Here is a 19220-nt window from a genome sequence, read left to right on the forward strand (position 1 = left end):
TTATTCACGAGAGGAAAACGTTCCAAACAGCTGGAATCATCGTCCATGAGTGGAAGTCCCAGCAGGTTCAGCTGAAGGTCAGACTGAACTCTGCTCCATCTCATACTCAATCAAATCCTTAGTGTTAACGAAGCCTCAGTTGGGTAAACGTCAAACATGATCCTGCAGCTTTTAGATGTATTCCTCTCCAACACACTGGAGTCAAATGGCTAAAACCTTTCATCCACAGGCTGTAAACAGCCATTCGTTAGATTCAGCTGTGGTGGAGAAGGAATGCATCTAAAAGCTGCAGGATAGTAGATCTGGAGGACTGGACTCAGACACCCCTGGTCTACATCATCTCTACCATTTCTCACCATCTACATCCTGGACCCCACTCAGGTCCCTAGAACCCACTGCCCTGCATGTTTTACAGGCAACCCTGCTTTAACAGACCTGAATGAAATGAATGGCTCCTTAACAGGCTGCAAAGAACTTGAGGAGGAGGAGAAGAGGAGGAAAGAAAGAAGAGTGGAGAAGTAGAGGAGGAGGAGAAGAGGAGGAAAGGACTGGAAGAAGAGTAGAGAGGAGGAGGAGGCATGGAGAGCAATGAGGAGTGGCGAAGGGGGGAGGAAAGGAGGAAGAGGAGGCTAGTAATCTTAAAATGAGCTAATAATTTCCACAAAAACGAAAAACGCCTCAGTTTCAACATCTGACATGTTGTTTCTGTTCTATTAATAAAATGTATGTGTTCACTTACATTTTCTTCCTTTAGCTGTAGTTTCCTGATGCACAGACGTCCATCGTAATTGAATGATGAATGAAACCTTTAAAACAGACGAACGGCAGCCAGTTTGCAAATAAAGTTTTATTATGCCTGCACAATGTTGCCATACTGAAGGTTACATATCAAACACACTTTGTCACTCATCCATTTGGATACATACAAAACACTATAAAATGTCACTCTGTAATATCGTGTCTTTGTAAAATCAGCTTTTCTCAACATTCACAAAATAAACGGTTGCTTCACTGAACTTCCTCCCGGTTGTACAAAAAAAGAGAAAATCTAAACTGGATCAAACTCATGTGGGGCTCCTCCCAACAGTAAGACCATTTTCTGTCAAAGAAAATAAAAACAAGAGAAAAAAATAAATAAAAAGTCACAGTTTGTCCTGATCCTGTGAGCAGAAACACCGTCACACAGCAAACGTCTTCTACATCCACCCGTCAGAACCTGGAGAAGCTTCCAGAAGAGGCTTGGTTCTGATTGTCTGTCAGCTGAGGCCAACACCTGTTCTCTGCAGCCTCAGGTCATGCTGTCCGCAGACAAACCGACTCATTCTGTACTTAAACAGTTTAAAGAAAAACTTTCAGGTTGGATCTGTCTCCAGAATCTGAATAATTATCAGAAATATTTATTATGTTAACAGAAGCCCATGGCTGCTTACCTGTTCTGCTACCCCCAGGTAATCCCACCACAAATCCTGTAGTGCTACTTTGTTAGCGTGAACGGTTAAAGGAATCACGGTAATTTGACTTATGCGTGTCACCATCTGTCCCCAGCGACGTAGTCGGATTTAAAGGGTTCATCTGAAGAGGTTTCAGATGGTCTCACAATCTGTTGGTTCTAAATCAGGTTCTGAGTCAGCAACCCATTCAGCTCAGTCATCCAGCCATAGCTTCACATCAGAACCACTAAAAACCACCTGATAACACCAGATGGACTGGTCCTGACTGAAGTTTCAGAAACAAATGGACAGTTTGGAGCCTGAAGGATCAAGAAGATCTTGTCTCTTCTGTGAAAATCTTCACTGGTATCATGGCTGCTTCTTTAAAGATCAGAGTCCATCTGAAGGCCCATTTATGCTCCCAAACCCTGGTCCTCAAGGCCCACTTTCCTGCAGGTATTAGATGTTTACCTGCTGCAACACACCTGATTCAAATTAAATGGATCTCTGACAAGCTCCGCACAAGTCTGCTAATGAGCCATTAATTTGAGTCAGGTGTGTTGCAGTAGGGAAACAAAAAGTCTGCAGGATAGTGGGCCTTGAGCATCGGAGCTGGGGATCCCTGCTCTAAGATAAAGATGGAAGATTTTGTGTCCTTTATGGGTGGAATTTAGTCTGTTTTCGGGGTTCTTGTGGATGCGCAGCCTGATGCAGCAAACAGAGCGGTACCACCGGAAACCATCAGGGGGCAGTTTTGAGCAGCAGAGCTGATGACCACAAAAGGAACAAAAAAGAAGAAGCTGTGACGTATTTCATGTCTTCTCAGACCACCTTCGTCTACTGAACAACATGATCCTCCATCGTCTCCATGTTTGTTATTGTCTGAAACTGATGTTAGATCTTGGAGGTGAACTCTGAACTCTGCACTGCCCTCTGGTGGATGTGTTGGGTAACAACCATGACAACATAGAGGACGAATGAAGTATGAGAGCCGTGATGGTTGAAACGGACCAGGTACGTAAACACATAAATGGGACTTCAGTCTGCGTTCACACTGCAGGTAGAAATCCAAATGTTTTTGTCTAAATGTGAGCCAATTCTGATGTTTTTATGACAGTCTGAACAGAAAAGTCTGATCAGACAGCACCTGACTCTGATCCGGATCCAAATCCAGACCGCAAACACAGACCTTTGCCGTGTCCAGGATTCAGTGGGTAGGAACATGTATAGTCAGAAGATTCAGAGCAGATCTGGGCTGGATCTAAGTCTGATCTGAGCCGGATCTGGCCTGTATCTGGGCTTGATCTAGGGATAAATCACCCCTTAACTGTTTAAAGTTTACTAAGAAAAAGGTAAGAGAATAAATTTTATTTGATTTTTTCTTTTCCTTTGGATAATAATAATAGGAATCAATAATAAATGCTATTAGGTATTATATTCTTAAACCAAGTGGTGGAGACGGCTTGGGCAGTTTAATTTCCACAAACTTAAGATTCAATAGTCTGAAAAATCTGCTCCATGTAACGATGGATCAGGCAGTTAAGGGGTTAAGAATTCACATCTGGCCTGGATCCAGTCCTGTTCTGAGCCGGATTTGGAAGAACGGATCCGTACCGCTAATGGCCCATTAAGCCAAAAGGCACCAGCCTGGATCTGTTATATGGATCTGGGCCAGAACTCTGGACTGGGTCAGGTTCAAATGATTTTGACTATCCGGGAACTTTCTTCTGGGCTCCTGAATCAGACCCATTTCTGATGTTTTTCAAAGTGACTCCACTTTGAACCGTCGTGTTACATTTCATCCAACTCTTACATCTTGAGCCAGAGAAGTGCCTTCTTCTGTTGTAAACCACTGGAGTCTGATGGAGGCGGCGTTGGAATTACAATGAGAACCACGGAAAAAAAAACCCAGACCTGCAGAGTAACTGTAGCCTTTGAGGTGGATCTAAAACCTCAAATAAAGTTCATACCCAGACAAACAGAACTAGTTTCTGCAGAATTCATCACCAACCTGGAAATTGCTCTTTAACTCCGAATCAACTTGTGAGAACATCATGGTCTGCAGGTGCAGGTCGGAGATGCACCAGAAAGTCAAACATCTCGAGCTGCTGAACTCAGATCAGGTCCATCTCTGCCTACAAGCCCTCAGGATCTGCAGCAGATAGAGAGGATGACGTTCTGCAGCCTCCTTTATCAGCTGTTCCAGGTTTCTCTGAGCATCCTATCAGGCCGTGATGCTCTGTTGATGTCACGCATGTTGTGACCAATAAGACAGCTTAACGTGAGCAAATGAGATGATTAAAATTTACTGACTGAGACCTGGTGAGGAGAGATAGAACAGCTGTTAGATGTTCTGAAGGATGAACAGCAGAAGATCAGCACAGAGGAAAACAAACATTAAAACTCGGGAGGTAAAAATCACAGAGGAAGAGAAGGAGGAGCGGCTGCATGAGGAAGAAGAAGAGTTCAGTTTAAGGGACGGTGACGTGGAAGGGACTGCCGGGGACGTTCTCGTCCCCCCACTTGACGATGAGGATGTAGCTGCCCTGCTCTTTGACGGTGTAGGTGACGTTGTACATCCTGTTGCCCATGTGTTTGACGTAGACCTCCTCGCAGGGCGTCTTCGGCCCGTGGACGCCAACCATCAACATGTTGGTGCCTGTGGAGCAAAAACGAGGACATCAGGGGGAAAAAGTCCATCTTTACTTTTGTGAGACGTCAAAGGACAAATTGTTCTTACCCGCTTTGCTGCAGTCCACTGTGAACGTGTTCTTCTGGCCGATGAAGGCCTTGGACAGGCCGGCGCCGCGGGAGGTGACCTCACTGGCATCTGACGAGAACATGGGCAGAGAGGCAAAGGCTCCGCCCATCGCTGACGTCTTGGTGACGGTTTCCACAAGGACGGACGATGTCTCGTGCAGATTGTGGCCGCCGGACAGACGAGGACCTGCAGGAGGATTTAAAAAGACACCTGCTAAGATGAAATGATCTCCACAGCAAAGTGTCTGATTCCCACCCACATGCTCAGCTTTTCCCTGAACCGGATCACTGTAGAACTGGTTCTTATTGGGCCAGAACCTGGACTGTGTGGGTGTAGAAACACTTTCTGGCTGCAGGTTTTAGCTCATGGCAGATTTGTCGACACCAGCTCTGAAGTCAGATGTTGTTAGTTTGATCTTAATTATGATGTGCGATACCACTCATTTCTGTTCAATCTGATACCAAGTAAAATACAAGCCAGTATCAGCGATACCGATCTAATAACAATACTTTGGACAGAAACTTAATGTTTGAAAAATCACATTCAAAGCAGCTACGCTGAGGGGCAAGGAAGTGGTATTTACATTTTTATAGAAAACTTAGTGACTCAAACTGAAATTACCAGTAAAATGCAAAAATAAATATATAAATGCCACAATAGCTGCACATTTGTCAACATCTACATATTAAATAATTTAGTTGCCATCAGTCTAAACAAATCAGAGGGATTCATGTTATTATCTTTCTATCCTATTAAATATTTTTCATCCATATTTTTACTTTTAAAAACCCTACAATGGCTGTTTTACTGTATGTTTAATGACACCAGCCTCTGCAGCATCCTTACTGACTGAATCTGGGCTTGTTAAATTGATGTGAGCTGATCTCAGGGACACATTTCACTCCAAGCCGACCTCATCCAGATATTTATAGTATAGTCTTAATAGTCTTTAGAACGAGGGGAACTCCTGTTGTTTCTCCATTAACACAAAAACCTGAACCTAGCAGACAGATGAAAATCAATCACTTTCCCAACATGTAGCATCAGTGGTCCACAGCACCATGTTTCCTCCTTCTGAATAGTGGTTAGTACCTGCCTGCAGCATCAAAGGACTCCAGGAGTGACGTGTTTCATCTTGAAGCAGCTGTCCCGCTAATTTCCTCCTATTCCTAATCACAATTTAATTATATACCTGTTGGGGTGTAGATGTTATGGAACCCTCAAAACAGGACAAAAATCAGCAGTCTCGAAGGGTAAAGCATATCACATGCATGGAAAGAATCTCCACAGTCACTTTTTAGAGCTCTGACTTTTCTTTTACTAGAAGTTAGTGATTCTCTTTACAGTGCAGAAAATAGCTCACCAATAGCAGGGTGGTTTACAGCATGCATCATCACAGTTTCATCCAGCAGTCTCAGAGTTTCAACCAACAAACCAAAAAAACCTGCCTCACATCTCTGCTCCCCCCTTAAATAATTATCGGCTAAACCATTCTGCAAAAAGATAGTGTCCCTCATATTTCTAAATACAAATAAACTACTATTTACAACATAACTTCCCTGAACTTATTTACAAACTACATACATTGTGACTAACTAAACTTAATACATAACAAAAAAGCTAAAGTAACATTCACAAAAAAACAAACTAATCAAAACCCCCATTCACTCCCATCCCTCTCTATTCTGGCTCCTTGGTTCAGCCCACTCAGGTGATTATTGGAAAATTTCCAGCAGCTTGGGTCCTTAGGCTGCCCTCATGTGTGCACTCCATGAAGTCACGCCCAGCAAGACCTCAGAGAGAGAGATGTTAGTGACTTTTCCCAAAATAAATCACAACTACAACTTAAGCAAAAAAACCAATGTCACAATATATGGAACACATTCACCTTAGTGAGGGGGCTGTCACACCACACCCTCACAATACCGTGTTATTGTTTACTCTTAGAGATTTAAGAAGGATTGTGGTGTTGCTACAACACCTCTATGTCTTCACACACATCATACATCATGTTGTTGCTCCACACGTGATGCTACAGCCTGAGAGATGCACTGCTGCGCCCCTACGCTGGGCCATTTCACCTATATCTTTGGCAGGCGTAAAAAAAAATAGTTGCTGCCAATTAGGTATATATTTAGAGAGGATCCTGATGTTATAGTTACTTTCCACTGGATTCCAGTCTGTGATAAACTGCAATTTTACCCCAAATCAGTAAAATGTTGATTTTATGTTGATATTTTGGTATCACATCACTACTGCAGGCTCTTAAAGTGCAGTAGATACATTTTAAAGATGGGTGATGGTGCGACTACTCAGTCCGAGTCTGGAGCAGCAGGGGCTTCAGACTCTGCAAACCACCACTGCAGCCTCCACCCGGCCGTTAATGGTGGTGGATCGGCTCGCTCTCGCTGCAGTTACTATTTCAACGGTGTTTGGATTTTTCAGTAGCTGCTACTGCAGTGGCAGGCCCACCATGGTTCTCCAGCTCCTCCACAAACAAGCACCACTGGTAGGTGGCTGTTGGGCCCCCAGGTAGGCAGGTGGTGGGATGCAGCAGAGCCCAGGAGATGATTTCGTTCTTCAGCAGCCACCTCTCTCTCACCCCTGCTGTATAAACTTCAACCTCCGAGAGGCTGCTGTGAGGGGCAGTGTCATCTGACTCCCTGGCCCATGCCTCAGAACTAGAGGTCCTGTTTCTTGTCAGTTCACCACCCTTTCTGTTCACAGCAATCAGCCACTAATCAACCACAACAGTTTCACCTGGCCCTCTCTCTTTATAAGCAGGAGAGTCAACACCAGGTCCTTGCCAGATTGTTTGCAGCTAGAGATGCTCCAACCTTCACGATGCACCTGGATGTTGGTCTGACCTGTTCTGGACCTGACCCCTATCTTGCCTCTGGCCCCCCTGATATTCTGAGTTCTGATATTTGACCCTGGGATGTTCCTGACTGCGGATTTTAGGAGTTGTGTTTTCTGACTGCTGGTCTACATCATCGACCTGTGTGAAACCTGGCTCTGACCCTGGACTTGCTCTCAGCCAGTGAGTACTCTATTAATTGGATCTGGATCATCTGTTTGTCTGCTCTGGCTTCTGGACCTGGCTAAGTTTAACGGATTAGGGATCTGGATGTGGTCCTCTGTTCTGACTTCTAGGATACTGTTGACTCTAATTTAACTGACAAATACTCCTCTTTACTTGTTAAAAGTAAAGAGGAAAACTATAAAATGATAAGTCAACTTTGGTGGCAATAATAAAAAATAACAAAAGTTATCTAGACTAAAGTCACTGTGTCAAGTAAAACAAGCGCACCCTGAAGAAGGTGAGGACTATTTGCTTGGTAAGCATTTATCTAGTATCTAGTATCATTGGCTGAAGGACATTTGACAGACAGCTCATTCAGCAACACGAGAGAGGAAAAAATATTCAAGAGCAGAAGTTCTGACGGCAGAGAATAAATCTGAGTGTGAGGGAAAGAGACCGAGCTGGAGTGCAGGAGATTTGAACCTTCAACCCTAAAATTGAGAAGAGAAGCAGTTATGAAAGGCAGAACAATATATCTGAGAGCACGAAGGGACTTTCTGAGTGTGAGAGAAGAGTTTTGAGAGAGAGCAATATGACATTGAGCGTGAAAACAAATCTTGCTCAAAAACAATTATGCTTTTGATTAAACAGGGAAATATTCCAAACATGTGCTGCTCCAGACTCAGACTGAGTAATGTCTGTTCATCACTTTGACACTGTTACAACCCAACTTTCAGGGGTATGAGGAAGGGTGTAACAAAGAAAATAAAAATGTTGAGGACAGGTGGTAAAGTTATAATGAGCACATTTTATTGGCCCACATGTGGTGCAGAGGGTGAAGCCTGTAACAAAAAGGAAACACAAAATAAATGAGTGTTGGGGTTTGCGGACCTGCTGAAAGAAATATACCAGAACCTATACCAAAAACCACCAAGTGAAAACTAAAAGACTGCACAGAGACTCAGTGAAGCTAAAACCAAACAAAAGAGCAGCACATCCATAAACTAAAGTGACGGAAGTCACAACCAAAACCAAACACTAATCTAGCCCAACACTGTAAATAAACACATAGCACCCACTGTGGCAGAACAACTAAAGGTGTAGCCAAAGCCTGAACCGAAGTGAGTGAGAAAACAAAGGTGAATCCAAACTAAACACAGAACCATTCGAAGTCCCCACATGGGACGCACCACAGCCAGGAATTCTCCTGCTGTGCCCAAACAATTGTCTGCCCCTCACATGATTCACCCACACGAAGCACAGCAAGCACTCAGTAAGCTTTGCTACCTAAAAATCCGCCACAACTCGGAATGAGGCCACCTGTGCTAACCAGCCACATTCCTACAACACGCGCGCACACACAGTGATTAAGTGAGGGGACGCAGCCTGTGCCAATCCAGCTTCCCCTCCTGAATGGCTTCGGCTGCAGCCTTTTCAGCCTCAGCCTCTAACAGGCTGCAGCCTGATTGGTCCATAGTGAAGCCAATCAGAGGGGCGGGGATGGAGGTGTGCCGGCTCCAGCCATTCCAGACAGTGCTCTGAAATCACAAATCAGTGATAAAACTGGCCACAGCTGCCTGCAATTAGCAGTGGCCGTAACAGACACAAAAGTAGTTGCACCATCTTCTGTCTTTAAAACCTATCTACTCCCTTTTAACAGCCTGCATTGGTGCAGCACAGGAAGCCGTCTGCTCTCTGACTGGACTGTTTGATTTCTCATCATCCAATCACATTGATATGTAAAGATGGGGCCAAAAATCCACATCTGCAACTTCAGAGTCTTGCAGGCATGAACAGATGTTTACAGAACTTCTATTTTTCTTTCCAGATACAAATCTGTTTTACAACCATGCAGATCCTTTTCTACACATTCCATACCTGGAATTTCCCTTGCACATTTTTTTACAAGATGACAAAACTTGATTTACAAATGATTTGCATACATGATTTGCAAACATTCATTTACAGTTGCAAAGTCTTTATAGCGTTGAATAGAGCCCAGAGTTCTGGCCCAGAAAACTGGAGCTTGTCCTTACGCTGGTGCACTAAAAAACATTTTGTCCTCGGCTAAAACTCGATTAGGTTCCAAACCGCCTCGGGAAGCTCTGCTAACTTTAGTCATGAAAGTGAATGGAGCAGACAAGTGATGCATCACGCCTCATTATCGGGAGAACAGAAGCAGCCTGCAGGCAAATCTGGACCATACCAAGAAAAACAGACATTTCTTCCTGGTCTGAGCAGAGAAGGGAAACTCCAGGAAGCGCTGTACCAGAGAGTACCAGAACACTCAGAGCTCAGGGAGAAGACAGAAGAGGCGGCTGGTTCCATTTCCATGGACCCACCTGAGACTTTGGCTTTGAAGGGGCTGCCTACGATGTGCTGGGGTCCTCCATACTTGATGGTGATCAGGTAATTTCCAGGAGCCATGGGTGTATAGGACACCTTGTAGCCCTCAGGACACTCCTGACAGTCCATCTTGACTTTGGAGGGTCCGTCGATGGTCACAGACAGAGCTCCGGCACCGGCGTTACATGTGTTGACTATAAACTCTGACGGCACGCCTGAACGACAAGATAAACTTCTTTAAGATGCATTTTAAGCTGTCCGTAAAGGATCGGAAATCAAATGTACCTGTGATTCCCCCCTCCAGCCCCGGCCCAAACGCAGACACAAGTCCCGGATCTCCAACTTGTCCTGGTTCTCCTACTCGGATCTTGAACGGGCTGCCGGGAACATGGCTGCCATTAAATCGGACGTCTATAGAATGAACACCATTTTCCTTTGGGATGAACCTGATGGTGTGCTGATCTGTAGAAGAACAGAACCCAGAAACAAAGAGTGGCATCATTACCCACAAACACAAAGTTAGCTTTGAAAATCACGGATGTGAAGACTAATGAAGTCACATGCGAGCTAAGCCCGTTTCAGTTTAGGGCTCCTCAAAAAATCTAAACTCAGATGACTTGATGAGGGCCAGGACATTGTTAGATGTCCTGATAAATAAAACCTTAGATAAAGGAGAGTGTACCGACAATCTTTCCCTCTAGTGTGGTCATTATCTATACCTGGAAAACACTGATGATGATAAAAATCGAGAGGGGGATAAATTGGGTCCAATTTTCACTAAATGATATTTACATTTTTTTTGTGTGTGTCAGGTTTGAATTGTGCGTGGTTCTGGTGGAATTTTAAGTACTGAAAACAGACTGACATGTAGCTACAGAGAAGTGTCGCTAGCATAACAATGAGTTTTTTTTGTTGTTGTTTTTTTTAATAGAGATGCATCTGGAAGATGAAGAAGTTAAATGCAGGGGGCCCAGACTGGAACCTTGTGGTACTCCAAATGTAATTTAACTTCTACAGGGGTCATGGAATAGTCAGGGACTGGGTCTTACCACTGTCCAGCTCCGTGATGTAACACTCCTCGGTGGCCCCTGACGGTGTGTGGATCTTCGCATCGACCAGACCTCTGGCCCCATTCAGCTGCACAGCAAAGGAGGCCTCCTGGCCCACCTTCAGACCCATTTCCTGGAGAAACATAGGATCACTCAGATCTACTGCATCATTCGTTAAACCAGGAGGGTGTAAAGTGTTCAATTTCACATCATGCTGGAAAAACATGATCTGATGTTAAAACATAAAACGATTTTTAAATCGATAAATAATAATTGTATTTTAAATCTAGGTTTATTTGTCTGATTAATACAACTTTAATACCTGTTGTCAAGATTTATACTGATGTGTTTTAGAAGATGATAAAAACATCACTGGTCCTGTGTTCATGTATTTGACACAGTTGAAGGGCCAAAAATAAGACGACTGAGCTCCCGGTGGCGGCTATATACTTGTAGCAGGTTATTTCCATCTTGACGTCAATAACTGATCTGATCAATGATGAGCCTGTATCCGCAACTCAGCAGCCAGCAATGGCAAATGAGAAGAAGACTACACACCCCCTATGCCCAACCTGTGCCGTAATTCCTATGTCTAATGCAGCTACTCATTAGGTTATTTACTGTCACAAATGTGCGTTAGCATTGGACAGGGTGACAACTAGCGCCGCCCACTCACTCACTCACTTCCACTCTTCTGATCCACACTCTTCTTTTCAAACTCTGCTACTCTCTCGTGTCCTGTTGTTAATTTTGAATGTTTTCTTTTGTTCTTTTAACTAACTAATTGTATTTGACTTAATTTTATGGACCTTTGACTGTAAGGTGACCTTGAGTTTCATGAAAGGCGCCCAGAAATAAACATATTATTATTAATATTATTATTAACATTTAAAATAGTACTACAAGCTTTACTTTAATAACACTTACTACTATTGGGATGGTGTTCACTGGTGTAATTCTTAAAAACCTTTAAATAGATGGCTGGCTGTTAGTTTTCACAGTATGATGTTTTAAATACAACTACTTTCTCATTTTTATTTAACTATATCATGATAGAATAGATATACTTATGGATAAATTAATGTACAACATATTAGGTTTTACTACTCTATTTAGAAGCGCTTTTAAAGCCAGAGGATTATAATATAATATGTGTTAAACAGAAAAAAAATCTGCCACATCCACTCCTGACAAACACCTGGTTTTACCTCTCCCTTTGACACTGATTTTTCCACTCATGTATTTAACTTACTTTAATCCCAATAAACACTCTATTGATCGTCTGTCACAGCCTGGAGACCTGCAGGATAGTTTGCCTTGAGGACCAGGGTTGGGAATCACTGCCCCATTGGATTAGATTCTCCCTCTGTTATCTATTAGCAAGGCAAGGCTAGGCATTAGCATTAGCATTGAAAGGCTGAAAGCCATCATACTGAAGCGGACAGCCAACTAAACTGTCTACTGCTTTGACTATTAGCAAGCCAAAGCTTATTGAATTAACTGTGTTAATGTGTCTTCTTTTCCATTTACTGACAGATGGTGTGGTACGCTGCTGCCACCTACGGTTGACATGGTTGTTACTGCAGTCCTAGGCTCACACCAATAGCAAGACGTCCACTGTTACAAAGTCTGTCTTGCAAAATACATATTTGACCTCACTGTGACTTCCTGGTAAAAAATAAATAGAATAAAACTGATTCTGTCTCTTCAACCTGTTCCATGTTTACTGTGTTCATGTTTACAAGCAGAAAAGCAGGCGTAAACAAGCCTCCCATTTCTATTCTTAGTTTCTGCCAGGGTAGTCTGTGAGTGTCCTTGATGTTGAACCATAGTCATTTTTAGGCTTCACTTCATTTCATCCAAGACATCAAACAAACAAAGTTGGGTTAATAGATAAAATAGATGAACTGGTTATTGTGTTAAAGCAGTTTCTATGGACTTTAACTTCAGTACATCTCATTAATCAAAACTCGTCTTTTATAAAAACCTCAGACCCAAAAGTTACTGAGCATAAGTAAGGTCACACTGTGATGGACAATCATTTATAAAAGCTACAAAATTTAAAACTGTCCTGTCCAGTAAGCATCTCGCTCACTGGAGTCACTAAATGTGAGCTCTGTAATGGATGTAATTTGATTCGCTAGTTAGGTTTTGTACTATAATAGTAGTATAGTACTAGTACTGTGTGGTTAAAAAAAAAAAAGAAAAAAAAAAAGCTTTTGCAGCAGTTTTCATATTAGTCATAAACAATCCCTGGCTGTTTCTTTGTTAGTTTAAAGTTTAAAGCTCTTTTAGCTTGATGATGCATGTGGTGGTAGAGGATGTGTTTAAAACAGTGCTTCAAGACGGCAGCACAGATACATTTACACATATATAAACCCAGAAATAGATCCTCAGTACGGAGCAGCCACTCAGACTCTAATAATATCATAGAAGTCATAGTATCACTTTAAATAAAGCTGGAGACAGGGGGTTTATTATGGAAGATAAATGTGTGAGCTCAGCTGTAGAAAAGGTTTCACCCCATTCAACGTACATTCAGATGCTGTTTTCTCACCTGCAAACTGGTGATAGTGAGGCGGCGGGCGTCGTCTGACAAAGTGGCAATGGGGACGATGAATGGGGAGTCTGGGATGTGTTCATCGTTAAATTTTATGGAGACTTCATAATCACCTAGACAGAGGAGAGATTATAACTGAAGCAGTTCCAACACATAATGGTGGCGTTCCTCAGGAATCCGTTCTAGTCCCACCTTCGTTTCAGCACATGTGTTACAGATAAACTGCAGCAGCACCACAAATCACCTTTTATTCATTCCTTTGGTGTTAATCTGATTACTTCCAAAAACATTGGTAACTCAAGAAGCTTTTTCCTGTTATAATGCGTTGTTATGGAAATGATATCCACAGTAAAATTACCTCCATTTCTGTGGAAGATATCTTTTCGCTATAAATAATAAAGTAACTGTTGAAATGAAAATACATGTAATTACATGTCTGAGGAGGTAAATTTCAGTTATGTAAGTAAGTGATGATTTTGTTATTTTTAATATCACTGAATGAACCATTCATATACAGTCACACAACAGGTCCTTTTACATTGAATGCACCACATTAGACCATAAAAGAATTCTGTTTAGAAACTGGAAAAGAAGAAAGAGAAACAATAAACGTGGTTCTGTGTGTTAATGGTCAGTTCATGCTTGAGCTTCTGGTGTGAAATTGTTTTAATATGCATTTTTAGTGAATTTTATTACTAAATATCACATTTTTGTTTGGTTTATCTATTTCAGTATTTTCAGCTTTGTGACTTTAAAGGTCTGGTGTGTGAGAATTACTGACATGTTTGAGAAAAAGTGGTGGCAGAAATATTTCAGCTGTCATTTATTTGGACCCAGTGGCTCATTCTAAGAGAATAAAAACATAATTAGTTTAGTGAAATTATTAGATACCAAGAGAGGCACAGTTTTTAATTATCGATTACATTTTTCTGTCATTGATCTTTGATTTTGTTTCACGCTGCAGCTTTAAAGTTTTATGAGCTCAGTGTGGAAGCATGTTAAACAAATATTTAGGTCTGTTTGAGCCAACCTGATGATGGATGTTCTGAATTTTTATCCTGGATTTGTTTACATTTTGCTGAACTGATGTCCTGGTGAAGCAGTTTCTGAGCAGCCCCTGGTTCTGAAGCATTGATGGATGAAACACTGAAAACAGATTCTTTTTTTTTTTTTTTTTTTTTTTTTTTTTACTTGTCCTGTCCAGCATCATAGCAAGCAAAATGATAATCTGGTTGCTATATCGTGCTGAACAAATTTGCTCTGCCAAGGGGAGGCCTATGGGTAAGGCTCCTCTTGATAATGTGATTAATTTATTTATTTATTTACTTTGAATCACGGAATCTATGTAATCTTGCTGGACCTGACCGGAGGGGACAGAAAAAGATGGAAAATAGCAAAAAAGAGCAAAAGGGAAAGAAGAAAGGAGACAAAAAGATCACAGACAGAAGGAAAACGACCCTTCAATCCACACCATCACCAGACAACAAACTGTTACACCTGTACATGAACACACCAGAAAATTTCCTACAACTTTTACAAAAGCAGAAACACACACACAGAAAAAAACAAACAACAAAACAAACAAAAAAAAAACAACAAAAAAAACAGCTGCCAGTCATTAAGAGTTTTTAAATAATAACCAAATCAAATCAAAAAGACATAACAGCGACCAGATACTAACTCACAGGAAAAATGCAAAAATTTTTTTTTTTTTTTTTATAATTATCGCTTAATATTAAAAACCCATTAGACAACTCAGTGACTGTGTCAGCATGCAGAGCATGAGAAACAAGGAGTGATCAGTGATGAAGAGTGGTGAGTGAGATCATGCAAATACGACCTCGCCTCCACGGAGGCCAGAGGCAGACCAGGGCCTGGGCCGGGCCCTCAGCAACAGACCCGGAGCACCAACCCATGCCACCCCACCACAAAGACGACTCCAGCCCCACCCGAAGGGCGGCAGAGGAGAGCCCCAGCAAGAGCCCCCCATGGTCCCGGGGCACAGGCCCCAGTGGGCCAAGATCAGCAGCCGCCGGCCATGCCAGGGACCGGCCCACCCAGGGCAGCCCAAGCGAAGGGCCCAGGGCCCCAGGAGCCCAGAGGCGGCCGCCCCACCCCCAAAAGGCAAAGGGCCCGCAACATGCCTAGGAGGACCAGGCCCACCCAGACAGCCACCCGGCGTAGGCCAGCACACACCCGGATGTTCCAGCCGCACACCCCGGGAACCAGGGTGCTATCGGCCCCCTCCCCCCACTCCCCATCTACTTCAACCTGCACCCCATATAACCCCACACTCACACCCTCCCCCGTGCCGCACCCACAATCACTCACCACCACACAATCACGCCACACACAACCCTCCCACCATGCCCCGTGGGGGACACCCCAGGCGGACCAGCGGACAGCGAGCCCCAACCCCCATAGAGCCAGCAGCCCACCAATTCAATTCAATTCAAGTATTTATTGTCATTGTCACAAAAAACAACGAAATTACGTTTGGAGCATCCACATGTAGTTGATAAAGTGCAAAAAAAATTGGTAAGTGCTAGCCCAGTGTAATAAATAACCCCAATATAACCCGGGTGTAAACATTAGCACAGTTAGCACAGTATGACATCAGTACAGCATATTGGCAGCAGCAACAGGGCGATGATAAAGTGTATTGGAGAGCGGGGACATTCAGGCAGATACAGTACATGAAGATAGTGACATTATGCAGCAATGCAAAACCAGTTCAGTGCTATTGATCGGTGGGTGTGGTTATTGTCCATGGGAGGGTGGCAGAAAGGGGAGGGGGACAGTGTTCAGAAGTCTTACAGCTTGAGGGTACAGGCTGTTGGCCAGTCTGGATGTTCTGGCCTTTATGGCCCTGTACCTTCTCCCTGAGGGCAGCAGGTGGAAGAGGTGATGAGCTGGGTGGTACTGGTCCCGCAGGATGTTGCGCACTCTTCTCAGACAGCGAGTGGGGTAGATGGTGCTAATCTCTGGGAGAGCCATCCCGATGACCTTCCCCGCTGTTTTCACCACCTGCTGAAGTGCCTGCTGGTCAGCCTTAGTGCAGCTGGAGAACCACACTAAAAACCCATATGTCAGCACACTACTGATGGCACAGTTGTAAAAGTTCACCATCAGGCATCTGGGGATACGAGCGCTCCTCAGCTTCCTCAGGTAATAAAGGCGTTGTTGGGCTTTTCCCACAGCTGAGGCGATGTGAGTACCCCAGGACAGGTCCTCAGTCACTGTCACCCCCAGAAACTTAAAACTGCTCACCCTCTCCACCACGTCAGTGCCAATGAAGAGAGGTTGGTGGTTGTTTCGTCCTTTCTTTCGGAAATCCACGACTATCTCTTTGGTCTTCTTGATATTTAGGGCCAAGTTGTTGTTATGGCACCAAGACACCAGATGTTGCACCTCAGTCCTGTAGTATGTCTCATTGTCCTTGGTGATAAGTCCGAGCACTGTGGTGTCATCGGCAAACTTAACAATGAGGTTGGACGAGGAGGTGGCAGAACAGTCGTGGGTGAACAGAGTGTAGAGCAGGGGGCTCAAAACACACCCTTGGGGGGCCCCGGTGTTGATGACAAGGGTGGAGGAGGTGTTATTACCCACTCTAACACTCTGCGTGCGATTAGTTAAGAAGTCCACAATCCAATTGCACAGGGTGGTATTGAGTCCCAGCTGATGGAGTTTGGACCGCAGTTTAAACGGCCGGATGGTATTAAAAGCCATCACAGCCACCCCGGGACCCGGCCCCGGGGCAACCACCCCCCCCCCCCCTGCCTGCCCCCAGCCACACACAGGAGGAGCAGGGGTGTAAGAGGGCCCCAATACCCTCTCCCTCCCCGCTCCTGACTGTTTATGTAGTGTGTGTTGTGTGCAATTAAAATTGAGGGGCTGTGACTGCAATGAGCCGCGAGCCGGGCCACCTAAGTGGCCCCGCCCGCCATGCACCGCATGCCATGCCCCCCAGGTGTTTGTTTGTGTGTTGTGTTTCTTGTGTTTTGGTGTCTCGGTGCAATTAAAACTGAGAGGCGAGCAGCCACGGGGTGCATCCAAGGAGACCACTGAATGGTCTCCTCCGTTCCACCCCGCATGGCTCCACGCCTCCCAACTCCCTACGTGTGTGTGTGTGTGAGACAGAGAGAGCGGGAAGTAAGAGGGGTCCGGGGATGTCTGTACGAAGCAAACTTCCCTCTGGATGATGAGCCTTTAGTGGCATTAGGCACCCCTGCTCCCCAGGAGGCCCCCCAGGGCAAGACAGGCCAGGAGAGGCCGCCCCCCACGACCGGGCCATTCAGGGACCGCAGCCAGTGAGCCGCCACCCACCCCAGAAAGTTCCCACCCTCCCACACCCCTAAAGGGGAATGAGAGGATGGGGACAGCGGCAGACCCACGGCCCACCACCCCCAGGCCCGCCCAGGCCCCCCCCCACCAGTGCACTTAACCCCACCCCAACCACACACAGAAACACATGCACACACCTATTTCCTTGCACACTCCCACTCATCATAACTCACATATGCCCTCTCAGCCCCACCCAAAAAATGTAAACACTCGCACAGCATCCAACCCTCCCACTCTCACTCCCCAGACACACCCCCACTCATCCTAACACATGCATACGCACGCACACAAACACACACCCCCATTCACACAAACATCCAAAGTATAGACACACAAACACAACACACAAGCATCCCTGTCTCACACCCTGAAAACAGATTCTTAGGTGTTACAGATGTGTACTCATCTTCATTTTTGCTCTATTGCGGTTTGTCCTGCTGAAATTGCAGTTTGTTGTAAAACTAATCTGTGTTTCCAGTGAATTACCCGAGACATTCTCCACCGACCTCTTTGGTCCAGATCTGGACTCTGGTCTGGAATCTTACCAGGTTCCTGCACCACATACGCGACTCCACAGGAACCATCCTTCCTGTCTTCAAAGCTGATCTCTGCCTTGCTCGGTCCCTCCACAGCAATGGACAGACCTCCTGCTCCGGCCTCCCTGGTCCAGATACTGAATTCAGCTGCAGAACAGTAACAAAGGTTCAACAGCCTGATCTGCACTTCCTCCAACCACCACTAGGGGTCCCCAGCAAGAAAACATTTCTGATCTGAGTAGATGAAAATAAAGACTATTATTTCAAGAACTCAAAGGAGCCAGCAGATGCAGATCTGGTTTTTAATTTTGTTTTCCAATATGAGGGTTTCAAACCAAATTAGGTTTTAGTTTTTCTAAATAGAATAAACAAATATAAGACAAATGTAATTAAAGCATTAAATTTATTCTGATGTTGGGAAATAGGATGGAGGAGAAAAAAAAAAAGATAAATGATTGAACTCGACAATAGTGCCATGTGCTTTGTGGACTTGGAAAAGGGTACGGCCCACCTGGGATCCCTGCCACTCCTCGGTCAAGTCCTGTTCCTCCTGCTCGGACCTTGTGGGCCCCTCCCTCACCCAGGGGCCCGACAGTGAACTGGAAGGGGCTCCCAGGAACATGCTGGCCTCGGTACTTAACGTTGACTGTGTGAGGTCCCATTTCCTGAGGGATGAAGCGGACACTGTAGGTGCTGTCCTCTCCTTTAATGATCTCTGCATCCTCCGTCTTCCCTCCAGGACTCGTCACCTGAGCTGTCATTTCCTGGTTACCTCCCTCACCTAGGAGGAGGAGGATAGAGAGCAGCACATGGATGAGATTTGAGAAATCAGAAATCACCAATACTTCATCAATCTGTCAGCTATAAGCTCAAATTAAGCTTGGAGTTCCCCAGGGATCAATACTGGGTTCTCTTTTTATTCATTTTCACCATTTGCATAAATTCTTCACCATGAAATAAAATAAAAATCCCATATTTGTAAGACTGATTTTACATTTTTGCTAAAATTAAGCTTGAAATTTTTCCAGTACCAATGCTGGGTCCTCATGTTTTGTCTTTAACAATTAATTATTATCCACAGCAGGCTTCTTTTATACAGCACAGATGTAAGACTAAAGTTCTGGACAGAAACTTGTAGTCTCACCTGGTTGTTGTGACCAAAACACCAGAAG

General features: G+C 44.3%; 1 protein-coding gene across 4 annotated transcripts in view; it reads right to left on the reverse strand.

Moving 5' to 3' along the window:
* Nucleotides 1-829: 829 nt before the first annotated feature.
* The window catches only part of LOC121634673 (filamin-C-like), a 101589-nt gene continuing 83198 nt past the window's right edge, over nt 830-19220 (reverse strand). For 3 of the 4 annotated variants that reach the window (XM_041977528.1, XM_041977527.1, XM_041977525.1), the window contains 8 exons: nt 18560-18829; nt 18058-18195; nt 13166-13281; nt 10609-10741; nt 9845-10021; nt 9556-9774; nt 4171-4377; nt 830-4089 (listed from right to left, as the gene is read on the reverse strand). In XM_041977528.1, coding sequence (XP_041833462.1) covers nt 3902-4089; nt 4171-4377; nt 9556-9774; nt 9845-10021; nt 10609-10741; nt 13166-13281; nt 18058-18195; nt 18560-18829 — 1448 coding nt within the window. In that variant the 3' untranslated portion in view covers nt 830-3901. The remainder of the gene's footprint in view (nt 4090-4170; nt 4378-9555; nt 9775-9844; nt 10022-10608; nt 10742-13165; nt 13282-18057; nt 18196-18559; nt 18830-19220) is intronic. The other variant, XM_041977526.1, reaches the window with a different exon arrangement.

This window comes from Melanotaenia boesemani, chromosome 23 (genome assembly GCF_017639745.1).
Source record: "Melanotaenia boesemani isolate fMelBoe1 chromosome 23, fMelBoe1.pri, whole genome shotgun sequence".
Taxonomy (NCBI): Eukaryota; Metazoa; Chordata; class Actinopteri; order Atheriniformes; family Melanotaeniidae; genus Melanotaenia; species Melanotaenia boesemani.